General features: G+C 59.2%; 1 protein-coding gene across 1 annotated transcript in view; it reads left to right on the forward strand.

The window, feature by feature from the left end:
- Positions 1–1,278: 1,278 nt before the first annotated feature.
- MROH2A (maestro heat like repeat family member 2A) overlaps positions 1,279–19,728 on the forward strand; it is a 40,441-nt gene continuing 21,991 nt past the window's right edge. Inside the window, exons 1-18 of the mRNA XM_037161284.2 lie at positions 1,279–1,360; positions 1,561–1,742; positions 4,753–4,884; positions 5,107–5,269; positions 7,638–7,736; positions 8,474–8,625; positions 9,059–9,202; positions 10,219–10,311; positions 10,487–10,565; positions 10,654–10,767; positions 13,105–13,181; positions 13,924–14,043; positions 14,361–14,471; positions 16,257–16,404; positions 17,447–17,487; positions 17,881–18,022; positions 18,279–18,331; positions 18,745–18,852. Coding sequence (XP_037017179.2) covers positions 1,279–1,360; positions 1,561–1,742; positions 4,753–4,884; positions 5,107–5,269; positions 7,638–7,736; positions 8,474–8,625; positions 9,059–9,202; positions 10,219–10,311; positions 10,487–10,565; positions 10,654–10,767; positions 13,105–13,181; positions 13,924–14,043; positions 14,361–14,471; positions 16,257–16,404; positions 17,447–17,487; positions 17,881–18,022; positions 18,279–18,331; positions 18,745–18,852 — 2,040 coding nt within the window. The remainder of the gene's footprint in view (positions 1,361–1,560; positions 1,743–4,752; positions 4,885–5,106; positions 5,270–7,637; positions 7,737–8,473; positions 8,626–9,058; positions 9,203–10,218; positions 10,312–10,486; positions 10,566–10,653; positions 10,768–13,104; positions 13,182–13,923; positions 14,044–14,360; positions 14,472–16,256; positions 16,405–17,446; positions 17,488–17,880; positions 18,023–18,278; positions 18,332–18,744; positions 18,853–19,728) is intronic.

The following is a 19,728-nucleotide window of genomic DNA, read 5'->3' on the forward strand; positions in this document are numbered from 1 at the left end:
ACGGATGGTTCTAAGGAAGCCCCCGCCCTGCCAGGGGAGCCGGCCCCCGTCTGCACGCCCACCGAGGAGCCCAGCTGCCTCTTGTTTGGACAGCTGGCCTGCCGTGGTCCGCTTCACCCTTGATGTGTCTTTGGCCGACGGCAGGGCTGCTTCTTGCGCTGCACTTTGGTTCCGTCCGGGAGAGAACTCAGAGAAACGGTCAGCGCGTGGGTCCCAGAGCAGCTCTTTCCAGGACTCGCGGGAGGAAAGGGCCGGGATGGGGAGAGGCTCTGGGCGGGGGTCGGAGACCAGGGAGCTTGGGAGCAGGAGGAGAGAGGATGCGGGAGCCTCGCCTTCCACCCTGACGTGTGCGTTGGGCTTAGTCGACCCTTAAGAAGCTGCTAACATAGTGGGGGCCCCTGTCAAGGACTATGAGACTGGCCAAGGTGGTTTCTAATTAATCCTTCATTTTCAGCATCTAGAAAAGAGGGGGGAGGGCCCACTCAACCAAGGGGAAGATTTCTTTACTGCCGAGTGACAAGCGACGGTAAGCTGGGCGGCATTTATTATCTGATGGTTTCTGTGGGTGAGAACCTGGGGACGACTCTGCAGGGCCCTCTGCTCGGGGCCCAAGGCTGCAGTCCAGGTGGTCAGATGGCCACCTTCCTTCTGGAGCTCCGTCCCCTCCCGAGCTCACGTGGCCGTGGAAAAATCCAGGTCCTCGTGGCTGGAGGAGTGGGGCCCTCAGTTCCCTGACACGAGGCCTCCTCCCCCAGCTGCCACGTCACGGAGGTTCCCTTTCAAGGCCAGAGGGGGAACCTCTGTCCAGTCTGTTAGGACGGAGTCTGATACGACATCATCTGACCAGGGGTGGGGCTTCCCATCACTTTTGCCATATTCTTTTTTTAAAAAAAGATTTTATTTATGTATTTTTGGAAACAGGGGAAGGGAGAGAGAAAGATAGGGAGAGAAACATCCATGCGTGAGAGATACATCAATTGGTTGCCTCTAGCACGCCCCCCACTGGGGAATCTGGCCCACAACCCAGGCCTGTGCGCTGACTGGGAATCGAACCAGCAACCTTTCGGTTCAAAGGCCTGCGCTCAGTCCACTGAGCCACATTGGCTAGGGCACCTTTGCCATATTCTTATCGGTTAAAAACAGATAAGCCATGGGTTCTGCCCGCCCTCAAGGGGAGGGGGTGGTGCAGGGTGAGCCCCACTGGAGGCCGTCTGAGACTGTGTCCACACAGCATGTATCTTGCAAATCTCGTTTATGTCAAAAGAGCCAGAGGAAGAGATGGCAGAATCAGCAACAGACTCGAATGAGCGCCCGTCTGAGGAAACAGAGGGGCTGGACCCTCTGCAACCAGACGACGGTGGTGAGGGAGTCACCTGCACCCTTGCATTCCTGACCCCTCTTGTTCCCAGGAGGGCAGGTTGCGGCTGCGGTCTCAGTTTCTCCACCTGCACTGGGGACAGGAAGGTCCCCGCCCGATCCCCCCAGAGGCGGAGCTGAGGCTGGGCAGGAGTCGGGGAGGCCTGGGCACTGGGAGCATCTCCTGGACCATCTCTGTCTCAGGGACTTTCCAACAAGTCACAAACCTGCTTGACATCATGGACAGCGAGTCAGCCACGGCGGACGCTTCTGGGGTGGGTCCTAGCCTGCGGAAGGCGCTGGCCTCGGCGATCATCGCGGAGAAGGCCGCCAGCCAGCCCTGCGTGGTGATGAGCTCCCTCATCCGCTGCCTGCAGGTGCCGCAGGTAGGGCCGCCTCCCCTCGGCCGCGCCCCTGAGGCCGGGGCCGGCGGCTGCTTATATCCACCCACTGCTCCACGCACGGACGCCGGCCCTCGAGGGTGCAGGGCTGGGTGCTGCTGGGTGCAGGACATGGGCAGGACTGTGAGGCTCTCGCTCCTTGAGGACCCAGTGTGGCCTGGGGCTTTGACAATTTTCAAGACTCCTCTGCATTGAGACACAGTGGGTTGGGGAGCCATCGTTCTGCAGCAAGACAAAGCCGGCGGGTGTAGGGGAGCCAAGACTCAGCCAACCCAGGGCGCAGGGACGCTGGGCCAGTGGGGAGGCTGGTGGGTGGGGCAGGAGGCTGGAGGACAGGATGCTGAAGGGACGATGGGAAGTGTAATGGGAGATCGCAGTGGGCCCAGGACGACAGGGCTTCGTGGGGCGGGGTTCAGACCAGATCAGAGCATCAGAATGGCCTTGTGAAAACCCGGATGGCCGGGCCCGCCCCCCCCCTGTGGCTGCTGGTCTGGAGGCCACACTGGGAGGGCTTCTGGAGTGTGGACTGTCCTGTGGCCTTTGGGAGTGGGTGGCAATGGGGTTCTTTACAGAAAGTTTTATTTTATAGAACAGTGTGTGCCAGCCCTGGAGGAGGGGTGCCAGGGTCCAGGAGCACAGGTGGGGGGCTCTCGTCCCCGTCTTTTAAAATGCAGGTTTTAGTGCCATTCAGGTGTGGCGAGGCCAACACCTCAGGAGGCAAATGCCCTCAGGGAGATGGTGCTTCGGGCACTGATCCCACGGGGCCAGGGGAGGCTATGCCACGCCGGCCGCAGCAGTGAGGGGATCGCATGGCCAACGGTTGCCGTTGTGGCTTCCGTGGGAGCGGATTGGGCGAGGCCAGGGAGCGGGCTCGGGGTCGGCTGGTGTGAGTGAGTTCCATGGGCCCTGGCTGACGGCTGCCCCAGGCTGGCTGGCGCCTGGTCCTGGGCGGTCAGGACAGGTGGGCAATGGCCTGGAGCCTGCGTCCGGTGCCTGGGGCGTGGGCCCTGAATCAGTTGGTTGGCATCTGAGACCTGTGCTCCCGAGTGGGTTGTTCACTCTCTGCAGGAACCGGCCAGCCTGCGAGTGACAGTCTCTGCAGGGTCAGCAAGACCCCAGGATGTCAAGGCCTCAGAAATAGACAAAATTAAAAAACAAAACAAAACATGATGAATACTCAGGCCATAATCAGTAATTGGTAGTGTAAACAAAAAACTCACAAGTAGGCATATTTTTAAAATTAACACGGGTCAAAGAGTTTAGTTGTTTGCTAGTTAGTGAAGGAACCAGGAAGATGTTAAAATCTGTTAAAATAAGAATTCTAGTTATAGAGATTTACATTCTTTGCCAGATAAAATTCAATTGCATTGTCACAGCAGGAATTGTTTTCATTGCGATGGAAGAAACGTTGTTTTCTTTTCCATTTATTTATTTAATTTGAGAGAAAGAGAAACACTGATTCATTGTTCCACTTATTGCCGCAGTCATTCGTTGATTCTTGCATGTGCCCTGACTGAGGATCGAACCCGAGACCTTGGCATATCGGGATGACGCTCTAACCAACTGAGCTACCCAGCCAGGGCTACTGTCATCAGTTTTCTACAACTTAGCTTCCATCCCCATGGGGCCATGCGGTCGCCTAGACCACCCCAGGATAGAGGTGCCCACGCCCACAGGCCCCAGAACCCCCTGCACAGACCAGCAGCTCCACGCGCCCCTTCTGGACGGCCACCCAGCACCTGTTTGACACCAGCTCCCCAGCCTTGGCCGGTGTTTCTCTTGTGACCATAAATATTCTCCAGGGACTGGTCTCGATCCCAGAAAAGGCTGGTTCTATTACAATTTGGCCGCTTACGTGGGTGCAGCAGGAGTGCTTGCTAATTGAGCACATAGACCGCCTTGAGTTATGGGGGTGGGGGAGGCAGCGATACCGCCCCAAAGCAGGTAAAACCAGTTCTTGGATGTGGAGGCGCCACAAAGAAAACCTTAGTTTTTTACGTATAAAGCACAGACACACGTATAGCCCATAAAGAGGGACATAAAATGTTTGTGGTGTTAAGGTTTCATGGTGGACGATTAGGGAAAAAATGTCCAAGAAGGGTCCTTAGGGAGTAATAGAAAAAAGAAATGGTTGACAATCACTAGCCTCCAAAGGCCCCAGGACTCTCTTTGGCCCAGGGGCCTCTGTGAGGGGTCTCTGGTTGGCTTCTACAACCCTCTGGGACTCGCAATACCGACACTAGCAAAACAAGGCCAGGACACTCTGTACCAGATTTCTCTGGGACACATACATGTATCCTAGAAAAATTTCTCTCTTTTTGAGGTCCCCAAATTTGGCAAGGTGTCTGGACTCATGGAAAGTGACCTTCTTACTGCCAAGGGGAGGAAGACTTCTTCTCAGAGTGCTTTGCAGGCAGTGGCTCGTGTACAGAGTCAGCCCTCCTTCCTTAGGAGTGGCTGAGTCCCTTTGAATCAGGACTCTGTGGGTGTGGTCCAGGTGGGGCTGTTCCTTTGTGCAGTGCTCTTGTTTATAATACTGATAAGTGCTATCTGGGAATCCAAATAGTGTCAGAGGAACACTCCCTGGTCCCCAGTACTCCCTTACTCCACCGAAGGGCGGGGCAAACGCCCCTCCCAGGACTCACAATTGGGCGGGTGCCAACTTCGTGGCAGACCTTGCCTGCTGACCTTCTGACACCCGCCTTGCTATGTTTGCTGGACTGAAAACAAGGAGAGAAAAGAGATTTGCAGGCCACCCCAACAGGGCCAGAGAGAGGAGCCAATGGGAGGATAACAGGAGGGGAGGTGGTAGAGATGGAGGAGCTTGGGTCTGAGGCTGGGGCAGTTGGACAGTGTGGGGCATGTCCCCAGCAGGGGGCACAGGGAAGACCGGTGAAAGGAGAAGACGGTGGACCGTGCACTCGGCCAGGGCTGGCTCTGTCCCGGCCCCACCGCCGGGCCCAGGACCCTCCCGCCCGCCATACTTGTTTCCCAGATCTCCACCCGGCGGAAGGTCAACATTTACAGCATCCTCCAGGAGGTCATCCAGCAGGAGGGGGAGCTGGAGGAGCGGTGTGTCCAGAGGCTGGTGGCCATCGCCTCCAAGGAGATGAGGGAGATCCTGGAGGTAGTGGGACTCCGGGCTCCATCCGTGCCCTGTCCCCAACCAACCCAGGGGCTGGGCTGGTAGGAGGCAGGGCCCTCGTTGCCCAAGGCCCTTGTCCAGTCACCTCACAAGAATAGGCTGAGGCCCAGGGGCCCACGGAGGCTGGAGGGGCCCTGGGGCAGGAGGGTCTTTGTGAGGGCCCAGAGGGTGATGGCGTCACATGATGCTTCTCTGCCCCCTCAGATGGAGGGATACTTGCGGGCAGAGGTGGCCAGTGACACCCTGGTGGCTCTGTCCCGAAACCACTTCAGCATGGTCATGTATGAGATGCAGCACCACCTCAGGCCCCTGGACCTCGCGGATGAGTTTGTCATCATCACCCTGGCCAAGCTGGCCAACGGCAACGGTAGGTCCCTCCGCCGCAGGGCGCCCCCTTCAGGCTGGACCGGGGCCCCCTCCTGGTCTCCATCTCTTTCCGGGTCTGTCCTTGTCTCCGACCCCCACCCCTTCCATCTCGCCCTCTTCTCATCCTTCTCTGGCGTCCCTTCTTTTCATCTCCAGGGGTCTCTCTCCGCTGTGAAGATCTTCCCTCCATGTCTGGGCCTCACACTTCAGTCCCTCCCCGTTACTCCCCCTCCTCCAGATCCCTCCCCTCTCTCCCTCCCAGGCTCAGCTCCCTCTCTGTCTTCTCATCTCCCTTCCCGGTTTTACTTCCTTTCTCTCTCGCTCTTTCCTGTCATGCTCCCAGCAGGCACTGAGCTCCCTGTGGCCTTGTGGTGGGTGCTGGGCCACAGCAGTGAATGAGATGGGCATGCCCTGCCTTCATAAAGGACCGTAAACAAGCAAACAAAAACACCTGGCTGGAGTGGCTCTGTGGATTGGGCATCAGCCTGTGAACCAAAGGTCACCGGATCGATTCCCGGTCAGGACACATGCCTGGGTTGCAGGCCAGGTCCCCAGTGGGGGTGTGCGTGAGAGGAGCCAGTTGATGCTTCTCTGGCACATCGATATTTCTCTCCCTCTTTATCCTTCCCTCCCCACTCTCTAAAATAAATAAATAAAACTTAAAAAGAGGAAAATAAGTGGTCACCGTATGAGATGAAGAGGTCAGCCCAGTGGCTGCTTGAAATCAGGATGGGGGAGAGGACCCCATCTCCGTCGGGTCCGGGTCCTGACTGAGGTAGTGATATTCGGCTGTGGCCTCAAGGATGAGAAGACGCCCTGTGTGCGGAGAATGGGATGGGCGGGAACATCCTGTGCAAAGGCCCTGTGGCAGGACGAAGCTCGGCCCCTCTGAAGAGTTGAGGGGTCGCCGTGGCCGGAGTTAGACAGTGGGGGGAGGTGGTGCAAGGCGAGGCTGGGCAGTCCGGCTGGCCGGTGGTCACAGGGCCTGGGCTGTGTTGGAGGGCACACGAGAGCTCCAGGGGGTTTTAGGCTGCAGCTGCCTGGAGACCCGCGGCTGCTGTGTGGAGGCACGCGGGGCAGGATATGTGGAGGTACAGAGATGGTGGCTCGGGCTGGAGCGCGTTTGGTGAGGGACAGTGGTAAGGATGGGGCTTGGCAGGTGGGACTGTGCCGAGTTGTGCGTGGGAGGTGAAGAGGAAGTGAGAGACTCCCACGGGTCAGGCTTGAGCAACAGCGTGCATGGGTGGTCGTGTCCTGGGACGGGAAACAGGGAGAGACGACTGGGGAGCCCGGAAGGAGCCTCGTTTGTGTGCACCGAGTTCCCACTCCTGTGAGGTGCCCAGGTGGGGAGGCCATGCGGGGGGCTGCTGTGTGGATGTCGGGTGCAGAGGGCAGGTCTGGGCTTGGCCTTCCCGCCTGGGAACCTCGGGTGTAGGTGGAGTTCAAAGCCACTGACCTCCAGGGCATGAGAGTGGAGAGAAAAGAGAAGGGAGAAGCCCCGACCCTGAGAAGACTTGGTGGGGGAGGGGGAGGTTGTAAGAACAGGGTGGGAGGTGAGGACAGTGAGGTGTCCTGGGGCCTACGAGGGGGGCAGTGATTCAGAAAGGGCCCAGAAGCCGGTCGTGTCCCTTCTTGCGGAGGGGACCGGGAGGATGAGGTTGGAGAAGGCCGCTTGGCAGGGAAGAGTTCTGTTGGTCTGCGGGGGCTGGGGTCCGGGTGGGCTGCAGGGGGATGGGGCGGGCCACTTGCTGTGAGAGGCTCAGAGGCGAGGGAGGGCAAGGCCAGAGAACCGGACCACGGAGGGACTGGAGCATGGGCGGGAGGCAGGGGCCCAGCCAGGAAGGAAAAACCAAAGAGGGCGTGTTGCGGAGGTGGCTCCCAGCACCACGGGCTCCAAGAGCAGGCCTGTCACCGCTACTCTGTTCCCATCTCGGCATCCTTTCTCTCTCCGCCCCGTCTTCTTTCCGCCTCTCTTCCTCACTCACTGAGCCCCTGTTTCTTCATTTACTCAAGGACACTTGTGACACCCCGAGGAGCCAGACATCGTTCCCGGGGGTGGACGTGTTCTGAGAGCCCAGTCTCCTGTCTTCCCTGTCCTGCCTCTTCCCCTCTCCCACGGGGCTGTCTCCTTTCCTTCTGTCCTTCTCCCCCTCTCCCTCCCGGCGTCCTTTCCCTCCACAAGCTTCGAGATGGCCCCTCACGGGGTTCTGACTTTCCTCTGGGGCCTCGGGGTCACGAAGGTGCTCCTCGACTTGGCCCTGAGGGACTGTGTGGGATTGGGGGGCAGGGACTGGAGGTGAGGGCTTGGGGTCGTCATCTCTGCCTTCTCTCTGCTGACGCCCTCCTGGCAACCTCTCCTCCACCCGCAGTGTTCGAGTTCATGCCCTACATGGGCATCACCCTGGCCACAATTTTCACGATGCTCAGACTTGTCAATGAAGCCAAGATGCGCCAGGTGATCTGTAGTGGTACGTGCCCCACGGGGCCTCAGGTGTGGCCCGGTGAAGGTGTGGAGGGGGCCGTGGGGTAAGGTGCAGGTGGAAGGGCTGCTGAGCCAGAGGCGGGTCGTCCATTTGTTCCCAAAGGTTTGCTGGAGCTGCTACTTGGTGTGGCCTGTGAGGTGGAGGCGGCAGGTGGCTCAGGGGGAGGAGCTGTCCCTGCGGTCAGTTTAGCTTGTTCTGCAGCCAAGCCTTTCGGGAGAAGACCAGAGAAGGCTGGTGGGAGTCCCAGGGCAGGGGACCAGGGCCCGACACAGCAGGTCTTGGATGCCGTTTCCGCCTCTTCTTCTTGCCCCAGGGTCTGATTACATAATGTTGTCTTGGTCCCCAAATCCCTGTTTGGGGACCAAAAAAAAAAGGGCAAACTGGGTTTGCTTTCCTCTGCGCTGGGGTTCCAGGATGGGTAAGAGGTATTTCCAGGCCCCACCCTTGACCCCAGCAGGTCAGTCTCAATGGCTGGGGCCTGGGCACAACTGAGTGCTCGCCGCCGCCCTGGGGGAGCCTTTCACACACAGGTCTCAGGGATGAAAGTTAGGGAGCCGTGAGGGGGGGGAAGGGCGAAGGGCAGGGACGCTCAGGGGACTGTTCTGGGCTGTCTCGGGCCACCTCAGCAGCCCGCTGGCCCGGAGGTGTGTGAATACTCCCTCTTGGAGAAGGTGGTCTCGGGCACTGTGTCCCGCTTCCTGCCCCTCTGTGCCCCTAAACAGCCATGGAGACCTTCTGCGAGACGGTGCAGTTCTACCTGAAGCACTTGGAGGACAGTGTGTACCCGGTGATGACCGAGGAGCAGTTTGCCGTCAAGCTGTTCCCGATGTACCGCTACTTCGTGACCGTGTGGCTCAGGAGCCACAACCCAGAGGTGAGATGCGCCCTTCTCGGATGGGCCTGCCGTCCCCCCAGGTAATGGCTCCGCAGCCTGTGGGTCCGGCCTCATTCCCGGAACCCCTGAGGGACGAGGGCCTGACCCATGGCAGAGCTGGGAGCTGGAAGGTGGGACGCGGGTGCCGGGGCCTCGGGAGGCCCCTCGGGCTTCTAGACGAGGGTTGAGTTTGGGGCTTGTGGGTGCCGTCCGGGCATTTTGCCCCTGGGAGCGGTTTCCACGCTGACTCTGTGCTGTGGGACTGTTTTACAAAGGAGGAAAGGGAGACACAGAGAGGGGACGGACCTGTCCAAGGAACTCTGCTTCCAAGGTCCCCTCGTCACGCGTCCTTGATTCTGCGGACGGGGCTGCGGTCCCTGGGCCCTGCTGGGGGTCCTGGGCGGAGGAGGGCTGAGAGCCGCTCCCGTGGCAGGTGAAGCTGGGGGTCATCAAGGCCCTGAAGCCCATGCTGAGCCTCCTCCTGCCCAACGACGACCTGCGGGAGCAGGTCTACGACTATGTCCCCCTGCTGCTGGCGGAGTACCAGGGCAACCTAGAGGCCCTCTTCATCACACAGGTGGGTGCGGCGTGGGCGGTCCCCCAGAGCACTGGTGCGGGGTGTACCATCCGGGCGGGGGGCAGGGGGGTGTCAGAGTGTTTGACATCTGGCAGCAGACCCAACATGCGTGCCCTACGAGGGGCTGTGGAGCCTGCTACTTTTAGGGTTTTCTGGAAATAAATGCTTCCATTCCAGCGGGGGGACAGAATCCCAAAGGGTCTTGGAGGTCACATGAGGCTGTGATGGGTATCAGTTTTTTGGGGCTGCACAAGGCAGGTGGCTGAAAACAGCAGAATTCTCTCCCAGTTCCGGAGACCAGAAGTCCTGAATCAGGGCGTCGGCAAGGCTGCCTCCCTCTGCAGGCTCCGGGGCACGTCCCTCCTGCCCCCTCCGCTCCTGGGGCCCCCAGCATTGCTTGGCCTGCGGCCGCACCTCCCCTGTGGACCCTTCTCTGTGCCTCTCTCTGCCCTCAACTCCACTTCTAAGGACGCCAGTCACTGGACTTGAGGCCGATGCTATCTATCTATGGGACCCATCTCACCTCCAGGTCCTTAGCTAATTCCTTCTGCAAAGTCCCTATTTCCAGATCAGGTCACATTCTGAGGGTCCAGGTGGACATGAATTCTGGGGCACACCCTTCCACCCATGGCAGCTTTGGACCCGTGCCAGTGGAGGTGTGACCCAGGCCGGCTGACACAGATTGTAAAGTGGCTGCCCGTCTACGGACGAGGCAAGTTCCTTAGCTGCAAAAGCAAGAGGCGGAAATGGGAGTTCGGGTAAAAGAACAGGATTTACCTCCAGGTGACTGGGAGAAAAAGGTGAAGATGGCCTTGAACTTCACGCCCGGTGTCCCAGCGCAGGGCTCCCAGCCTCACTGAGCACGGAAATGGCCCTGGGGCCTGGCTGAAATGCAGGGTCAGTTCAGCCAGTTTGTGGCAGTGGCCCAAGAGGCTGCCTTGGCCACCGTGCTGAGCGGCCAGGGTGTCCAGTGTGACCCCTGAGTTGGTAGAATGTCGCCTGCCCGTTCGTTGCAGGTCTTGAGGCAGATCCTGGAAGTGTCGGTTGCCACGAGGACCCCTGTCCCCCAAATGCAGCTACACACCATTTTCACCGAACTGCACATCCAGGTGAGGCTCACAGCTCAATGGGCAGGGCCTTCTCCGGGCCGACCTGCAGGACGTGGGCTGCGGCAGGCAGCTGGCTGGGGCAAAGGGGCGGTGATGGCGGAGCCTCACCTTGTTCCGGGCCCCTGGTTCTCTGCTCTCTGTGGCCTCACCTCCCGCTGTCTCGCCCCCTCCTCAGGTGTGCGTCAGGGCCCCTGCCCAGCAGCAGTACGTCGGCCAGAATGTGGGGGAGATCGAGCACTGCTTCATAGCCCTCGGTGAGGCTCCAGCACGGCCTGGGGTGCCTCCCCTACACCCCGACTCTGGCCCTGGCCCGGAGTGATGCGGACGGCCCTTCCCCTGCAGCTCGCTCCTATCCGAAGGAGCTGATGAAGTTCTTCCTCAGCCAAATGGAGACGAGCAAGGAGGCCATCCGCGTGGGGACCCTGACCCTGATCAGGGCAGTGGTGGGTGCAAATGGTGAGCAGGGGCTGGAAGGTGGGCGGGGCCAGGGAGGTGGGTCTCCCCCAAGCCTGGACCTTCCATCATTTCCAGTTTTGTAGGCCCCGCTGGGTGGACTAAGGAGCCAGCACATGCATCTGCTTTACATTTTCTACCCCAGAGCCCAGCCAGCTCTGTGACCCACCTTCCCACCTCTAAGCATGGCCTTAAACCCAGAGTCCCAGCTTCCGCCTGAGTCTGGATGTCAGACCATTCACCTTAATCCCTGTTCTAACCCCAAAGCTAAATCAGAGGTGAATAGAAAGCCTCATTATAGCGCGTGGGGAGAGCCCTGTAGCCTCACTGACGCAATGACCAACCTTGGTCTCAGCCCCTGATTCTAAATCCTTCAGCCCAAACTCTGACCTTGAAAACAAAAGGGAAATACTGTGCTAGCTCAGGACCTCACCTCTGGACAAGGCGCCACCTGTTGGCGGCATGCAGCCCTGCAGGTACATGCTTTCAACTGAGCGTTCCTGAGCCTTTTGCAAATTGGGCAGCTGTAGAGCCCTCTCTTCAAGAAATGCGACTTTCAGCATCAAGAAGACTCTTTCCACCCACCCAGTGGGCAGAGATGATGTGACTAGAGCTGGCCTAGCCATTTCTCTGTGAATGGTGATAGTGACAATCTTTTCAGCTCTGCCACGTGGTCTTTGGAACAATTACTCACCTCCGCCACTGCAGAGAGAAGCAGTCAGAGGCTGCCCAGTGTGGTCGTGCCCCAGTAAAACTTTATTTACAAAAACAGTCTTGGGGCTGCATTAGGCTACGGGGCACACTCTGCTAATCCCCCATCTGGAGTAACAAGACACCAGCGTCTTATACTCCATCAACGGGGCTGTAAATTCATGCATAAGTTTGCATGCTCAGTTGGGTAGGGACCGGAACCTGGGCTCAGCACTGCAACTTGTTTTTTTTTATGGTTTTTAAAAAAACTTTATCGATTATGCCATTACAGTTGTTCTATTCCCCCCTTCATTCCCCTCCACCCCGCCCCCATGATTCCCCCCTTTAGTTTATGACCATGTATCTCAAGTTCTTTAGATTCTATATTTCCCATACTATTCTTGCCCCCCATCTATTTTCCATCTACCGTCTATGCTACTTATTTTCTGTAGCTTCTCCCCCCTTTCTTGTCAGTTGTCTGAATGAGAAAATTGCCCAAAGGTAATTGGAGGACAATGTTCATTAGCACATGGCGCATGAAAGCAAAGCAGCAGAAACAAACCAAATTTTTTTCTATAGAGAATTTGTGGGGAAAATGAGAGTATATCCATCTAATGGAGTGTTACACGACCATTGAGGGTGTAGTCAGTCTACTCTTTTCCGTGGGGAAGCTGCTGTTTATACATTAAGTTAGCAATACGGTATGAAGCAGCATATATTGCAAAACCTCGGTTATTTGAAAGAAATGTATTTATTTATGCATAAACGGGTTTAGAAGGACACAGCGGTTCAGTGGTTATTTTTAATTTTAGTTTTGCAATGAACGCACGCTGTTTTTACCATCAGACAGAAAAGCAACGCCCCCCGCAGGGCCCGGTTACCTGCCTCCCTTCCCTGCCCTTCCTCCACCAGCATTCACTTCCAGTGCCACCTGCCCTCAGCCCTCAACCCCAACTCTGCCCACACACCATCTCTCCAGAACCTTATCTCGGGGGTGCGTTCTCACCTCCCTTCACTCCCCTCCTGCTTTAACTGGGGGTGTTGTCATCAGTTTCAAAACACAAAGCAGCACGTCCCGTGTGCCCGGGCGGGCTGTGGTGGCTCCTCCCTGCCCAGCGGCTCTGTGAGGGAGGTGCGACCACCACCTCCATTTTCCAGGTAAGGGAGCTGAGGCACAGAGGGACCAAGTGATTCACCTGAAGTAACACAGCGGGGGCGTCCCAGAGCCAGGACTGGGACCCAGGCAGCCCAGGCCTGGAACCCAGTCTCTCCACAACTGCGCTTTGCAGCCTCTCGTGCCCACTGCCCAGCACTGCCTGCCCAGCTCCGGGACTAAAAGACTTTTAGGTGGAGACCCTGCTTTAAGGAGAGTCCAACTAGTTTAGAAAGAGACACACGCCAAGCAGAGGCCAAGGGAGTGAGGCACACACATATGGCCCCGGGGCTGGGCCAGGTGCACCGGGCTGAGCGTCAGAGGCTTCTGAGGGAGGTGCCCTTCGGCTCCTGGTGGAGGAGGCTCAGGAGGCTGTGACGTGGATGAGCCACCTGCCGCCTGGCTCTCTGTGGAAGGGCTGGGCAGGCCTGGCCAGGCAGGTGGGCCCCTGCTGTGGCGGAGGCTGCTGGCCCTCCAGGCTGGTTTTCCTCTTTCAGAGCCCAGAATGAACATCAGGACCATCTGCCTGGCCATCCGGGTGGTCAAGAGCTCCATCTCTGACACCCGCCCCAAGGTAACAGGGCTGAGGCCCACAGCGGGCGGCGCTCAGCGGTCTCCTCTGAGAGGCACAGATGGGGAGGGGGCCCATCCCAGTCTGGCTGTCCCCGGTGCGTCAGTGAGGCACCCTGGACAAGGGCGGGCAGCTCTGGCCAGACCCTTGAGGCTGCTGAGAGGTGCTGTAGGGTCATTACTGCATGTGTGAAAAGCACCTGAGGGACTCGCCCTCCACCCTTCAAATAGGAGAGCTGCCGCAGGCTTGGTCACCGCGGAGGGCAGCTTCGGTTCTGGTCTGGGGTCCTGAGGCTGTTGCCTGTCCCCAGGCAGCGGGTTGCAGGGAGTCCAGGATGGGAGAGTTTGGGTTGGAGATCCAGGTAAAGCTGTCTGCAACACCTGGAGGCTGGAGAGGGAAGGGAGGGCAGGCTTATTCTGTGCTGCCCCACGGACACCCCAGGGAGCCGGGAGTATGATTCAGGCGGTCCCCTGAAGATGGCACCATCTATGTAACAGGGGGCATCCTCCCTGTCTCTGGTTTGTCCAGATGAGGCTCCTGGGTGGGCGTGTTCCAGAGCGGGACCCTCTGGATGAGGCAGGGGCAGTGGACAGAGTGGGCGGTGGCCAGGAGGCCCCCGAGGTCCTGTGCAGCCCAGAGCTCCCCTAATTCTGTCTTGTGTCCCGGGATTGGGTGTTAGAGGCCGAGCCTTCCACCCTGGAGCCCACCCAACGCCCAGCGTGTCCGCACTGCCTTGTGCTCTCAGGTGAGGATGGCCATTCTCCGAATCATGAGCCAGCTGGCCATGTCCGGCTTCCAGGACAGGATCAAAGGCTGGGGCCTGAAGTTCGTGTCCATGCAGCTGACCCTGTCCACCTACAAACTGGTGAGTGGCCCTGGCACGCTGACCAGGGAGCAGCCAGGCTTTGGAAGTGGTTCCCGAAGGGTTGAAGACAGAATGTGCCTGAGCATGACCCTGCAGGCGTGTTCGTCCATGACACACGAACGCAGGAAAACTGCAGGTAAAGGTGGGTGCAGCCACACAGGCAGGAGTCTGGAAAACAGAGAGACAGTCACAGCTCTGAGCACCCCAAGACTCAGTACTGGGGCACCAAGCCCTGTGGGGTCGAGGAGACCACGTCCAAGGCCACAGCAAGCCCCTTGCCAGCCCCTGGTAAGGGACCTCTTGGTTTTGCATTCCAGACGAATCGCCGGGACAGCCTCCACCAGAGGGACCTGGAGGAAAAGATGGTGCACAAAGTCACCATGGACACCGTGAAGATCATCACCTCCGTGGTCAGTGGGATGACCCATGTGAGTGAGCCCCGGCCCACCCCCGCCACCTGCCCACTGGGCTGGTGCGCTGGCGCCGATGGCTCACGTCGGCACGGCTCAGGCTCGGAGGACTGGTGCACGCCCAGAGTTCTGCCACTTTGCTTCTCCTGTTCCCGCTGCCTGGGATGCCTGGGAGCCTTGATCTTCCACTTGCATGAGCTCTAGTTCTTCAAGATCCATTTCCAGAGCTGGGTGCTTGACGGGAACTTAGAGCCCCCAGGTGCTGGGGCAGTGCCTGGCACGCAGTAGGCCTCAACGCATATCAGTTGACTTATTGCCTAAAATGTGTTTGTTACCTTAAACCCCCTTCAGTCTAGGGTGTGTGTGTGGGTGTGTGTAGAGGTGATTTTAGTGGTTGAATTCCACAAACATTTGGTAAGTTCCTACTGTGTGAAAGACATGAGGCCGTACACCAAAAGCTCTCAGTATGACCCCAAGGAGTTCGCAGGCTTAAGGGGAAACAGACATGTCAACTTTTAATTGCAAGATACTGTGACGTAGCAACGTGACAAGAGAAACTTCCCAGGGCAGATCATGGAGGGCGTCACTGTCCATCCACTGAAGCCACGGGCTAGATGCCCTGTGCAGGGTGGCTTCTCTCAGTGAGAGACACAAAGAGAAGGATAACGATCTCAGTGACTCGTTAAACCCCGGCCCAGCACAGAGCAGGTGCTCCGCTGGGTGTGTGACAACCAGACTTTCGTTCCATTATCCCCACGAACCAATGAGCCAGGGTCACTCAGTATCACCCTCCTTTTGTAGGTGGGGAAGTTGAGGACCAGAGAGGCCATAACTGGCTCCAGGCTTTGCAGGTGGCGAACAGGGCAGCTAGGAGTAAAACCCTGTTTCCAGCTCACCAGGGTACCCTCCGGAGTCTTGTCCTGGCAGCTAGAACTACAGCTCACGTGACCGCACTGGGCCGTTGGTAGCACAGGACGCTCACCACAAACTCCCCGGGGCATGGGGTGAGGCTGAGGGGCACTATGATTAGCTGGGGCGATTGACGGTCATCCATGGAGAAGGGAGATGGCAGGCGACGCTGGAGGGCTAGAGACACAAGAACGTGTATCAGTCAGCGTTCCCCAGAGAAGCAGAACCAGCGGGACATGGACACACACACACACGCTACTCATTCCAAGGCCTTGGTTTCCGCAGTCGCGGGGGCTGGAACGTCTGAAATTCGTAGAGCGGTCAGGCTGGACCCCCGGGTAGGAGCGAATGCTGCTGCCTGGCAGCAGGATGTCGTCTTGCTCAAGGAGACCTCAGGTTTTTGTGCTCAAGGCCCCTTAACTGATGGGATGAGGTCCGCCCCCGTTATTGAGGGCAATCTCTTTTTATCGCATCTACAAAAACCTTCCATCCGCAGCTGGATTAGGGTTTGGTTGCATCCCTGGGTACCCTTGCCTAGGCACAAGGACACACAGCCCTGCCCATCACAGTTGGCCAGTGAGGCTGAATCTACCCGGGGTGCACCTCTGCAGGACTGGGGTCGGAGGGCCAGCGCCGGTGGAAGGGGGGGGGTTGGTGGGAGGTCAGCAGGGGCAGGAGTTGGGCTCCCAGGACTGGCTTACTCCCTCCGCCATATCGGGGGTGGGAATAGCGCCACTCAGGTGGCCCTGACAATGACCTGGGTTGACGGCAGAGCCAGCTGGGGTGGAGGCTGCCGTGGGAGGGAGTGCAGTTCTGGAAAACTGAGGTGAGGCCCTCACTGTGGGGGAGCCGTGGGACGCCCCGGCTAACCCCGGCCCCCTCCCCCCGCCCCAGGAGTTCTGGGTGAGGCTCCTGTGCTACGTCATGGAGACGGATAACGTGGAGGTCTTGACCCCCATCTGCATCAGCCTCACGAACCTGGCGGAGCGCCAGTTCCACACCGCGGACGCAGAGTCCAGAGCGGCTGGCGGGAGCAGGCACGGTGGGCAGCACCCCTGAGCCAGCTGGGGGGTCCGGCAGGTGGGCCGCTCCGTGTCCCCAAACACGCCCCCTCCTCCAGGAAGTCTGCTGGAGCCCCGACCACCAGGCTGAGGGCCTGCCCTTTGTTCATCGGACAGACTCCTGCGGCAGCTCCCTCCTCCGGTCCCCACAGCCCCGCATCCCAGTCCCCACCCCGCCCCATGGACGTCCTGGCTCGGCCTTGCCCTGGTGTGAGCCGGGGGAATGCTGACTCCCGACTCCCGTCTTCGTCCTGGATAAACTGCCTCATTGCGGTCCCGTGACTGAGCACCGCTGACATCAAACTCTCCACAAAGTGACAGGGCCCCTCTGTGCAAGGTGACACTGCAGTCCCTGGGGGCTGATCTCAGGGCCTGGGGCTCTGCTGATGGGCATGGCTGATAGAGGAGGTGACTCTGGTCACCCTGTAGGACACAGGGACAGCAAAAGGTGGGGCCTGCTCTGAGCAGCCAGCGAGGCCACCCCCTGAGGTCTTCCTCATGCCCCCACCCCCAACTGGGGGACTGGCCGTGTCCTCTCCGGAGGGGGGGGCCCTGGACCCTTGCTGCTTCTCAGTAGGCCTGGCCCTCCCCCACCCCCTGGTCCAAGTGCTTCTTCCAGCCTCACTGCCTCCAAAGCCAGCAGCTGGGGGCAGAGGGGGCGGGCGTCTGACCCCTGCTGGCTCAGGGGAAGCCACAGCTTGGCTCGCAGAAGAGACGGCACTCTCGTAATGCTCTTGTGGGAGGGCCTGGGGTCCTCCACAGAGGGGCTCCTCCTACAAGTGCCATCTTCCCAGCCCCCGCCCCTGGTGTGGTTCCGGGCTCTTCCAGGATCAGCCCATTGAAATGATGGTCTTTATAGACACTCTGTCCCCACCGTGCCAACACATTCACCACCCCGGGGACAATGGGATGGCGTTGGGGGAGCGCCTTCCATGCCAAAGCCCCCCTTGGGGACACCAGGGGAGGGCACATCCTGGTTTGGGCCGAGCACTCCAGCGACGGTCGCATCTCCTCCTTCCTTAGTGGACCTGCCTGTGCCGCAGAGGCTGCTGGCCCGTCTCCTGGTGAGTGGCTCACCTGGGTGGTGCTCGGTGTGGCCGAGGCTGTGTCCTGTGGTGCCTCTCCCTTGAGCCCCTAATTCCCGGAGCCCCCAGTGGGAGGCAGGAGCTGGATGCTTGGCACAGCAGAGCCTTCCTGGTCCCCGGTGTCCCTCTCGTGTCAGGGATCGCGGGCTCGGATCTGCCCACAGGTTCCCCTGCTCAGGCCTTGAGCAGCCTGGAAGCATCCCCAGGACAATGGCCTGTGTGCCCCGGGAGGTGTGGGCTCTGGATGCCCCCACGCTCCGTGGAGGTCTGGGGTGGGGAGGCCACGCGCTCTCGTCCCTGGCTTCCCTGCCGGATGGCAGTGCCCGGGGCTGCCTGGAGCAGGTGGAGCCCCACTGCAGGTGGTCCCCCCAGGTGCTGATGTCGTCCCCCTACGAAGGGGAGGGCAGGGGGATAGCCATGCTCAACCTTCTGAGGACCCTGAGCCACAGCATTGCGCCCTCCATGGCTGACATGTGGGAGCTGGAGATCCCACTGCTGGTCAAGTACCTGGAAGGTGAGGGGCTTGGGGGGCCCACCCCCAGCCGACCGCCCTCTCCACGTGCAGGCTGGGGCACTACTACTCGTGGTGCTTGAGCACCAGAAGCTGAGGCTCGGGTGGGCTGGTACCTCTGGGTTTGGTCCTGGGGAGGATGGGGAGGAAATGCAGCAGGTGGCAGGCCGACCCATGGAAGGCTTTGCAGGCCAGCTAAGGAAGTGGCCCAGAGGGGAGCCGCTGAAGACAGTGGCACAGGTGACCCTTCTTTCTGCAGAACATACTAAGTTCACCTGGAATCAGAAGACCTGGGAGGACAAGCTGATTCAGGTAGAGAGGTGACCCTGCCTGCTGGGCCGGGGGTGGGGAGGAGGGGGTGGGAGGGGTGGAGGGCACCTGGTGCAACTGGCAGTGGGGAGCTTAGGAGCCCTGGCAGGACATGTTCTCCTTCTGTTAGAGGATTCGGGAGGCCCAAGCACACCCACTTCGGTGTCTCCCAGCAGGGGAGCACACGGGGCCTTCTATTCTGGGACAGCAAGTGCTCAGGAAATCAGCACAGCGGTTACACATTCCCAGCAGCCCAAGCCGGGGCTGTTGCCCAGACCCACAGGCCCACAGGACGTTCCCACTGGGCCCAGGGTCTGTGGGTCGGTGATGGGTCCAGAGGCTGAGGCAGGTGGGTCACTGCTCAGTGTCACCCAGCCCTCCAGAAGCACCACTGCAGACGTTTTCTGCCTCCCCAGTTTCTGAGACACTCCCTCAAGAAGACTCGGGGCTCCAACTGGAGCCTGCGCCTGGGCAAAGAGCTGAACAACCAGATCGAGAGCTTTGACAGCCCCTCCCTGGAGAAGGTTGGTCCCCACGGCAGGTGCGGAGGGGCCCCGGGGGAGAGGCTGCACTGTGTGTGAGAGAGCAGCTGTGCCCTGCAGGCTCCAGCGGGGAGGGGTGGTCTAGGCCAGGGGTGGGGAGTAGTTTTTGTTTTGCTTACCTTTAAGCACCTGTTGCATTGGAGCTGGGGCTCTGTCCTCCAGTCCACCAGCTTCCCATCCCTCTCACCTCCCCTTCCACCTGAAGTTGTCTCCGAGCCGAGTCCCACAGGCACGGGCTGAAATGTCTGGACAGGTTTCCGTAAACGGGGAAAGGTGAGGATGACACTGAAGCACAGGCCTCCTGGTTGTAGGGGGCAGGCTGGGGTTGGAGCTGGGCTCCCAGTGGTCCTTACCCGCCCCGACCCCCGCAGTCCGCTGGCCATAGTTCCCTGCGCCCGATCCGTCCGGGTCCTGGCCTACCACCGCATGTGTGTGTTTCACCACGGGAAAGCCTTTCCAAAACTATAAACACTGTTGAGAGGAGTCAGAGGAGGCTGCAATCAGTGGGAAGCATCCTGTGCTCACGGACTGGAAGACAGTGCAGTTAACGATGATGACACCCCCAGAATTTATCTATAGATTCAACAGGGCCTCTGTCACAATTCCACCCAGACTTCTTTTTTTCAGCGATTGATTAGCTGAACTTAAAATTTACGTGGAAATGCAAGGGGACCAGAATAGTCAGCATAATTATGGTTTAAAAAAGAGAGAGTCGGAGGACTCACACTTTGGAATCTCTCACACACAACCGCAGGCGCAGGGAACAAGACGAGTGGCACTGGCGTGAGGGTTAGACGTAAAGACTGAGCAGCAGAACTGAGAGTCCAGGAAGAAGCCTCATGGTCACTGTCAGCTGAT

This window comes from Artibeus jamaicensis, unplaced genomic scaffold (assembly GCF_021234435.1).
Source record: "Artibeus jamaicensis isolate MK-2021 breed Jamaican fruit bat unplaced genomic scaffold, CSHL_Jam_final contig_944, whole genome shotgun sequence".
Taxonomy (NCBI): domain Eukaryota; kingdom Metazoa; phylum Chordata; class Mammalia; order Chiroptera; family Phyllostomidae; genus Artibeus; species Artibeus jamaicensis.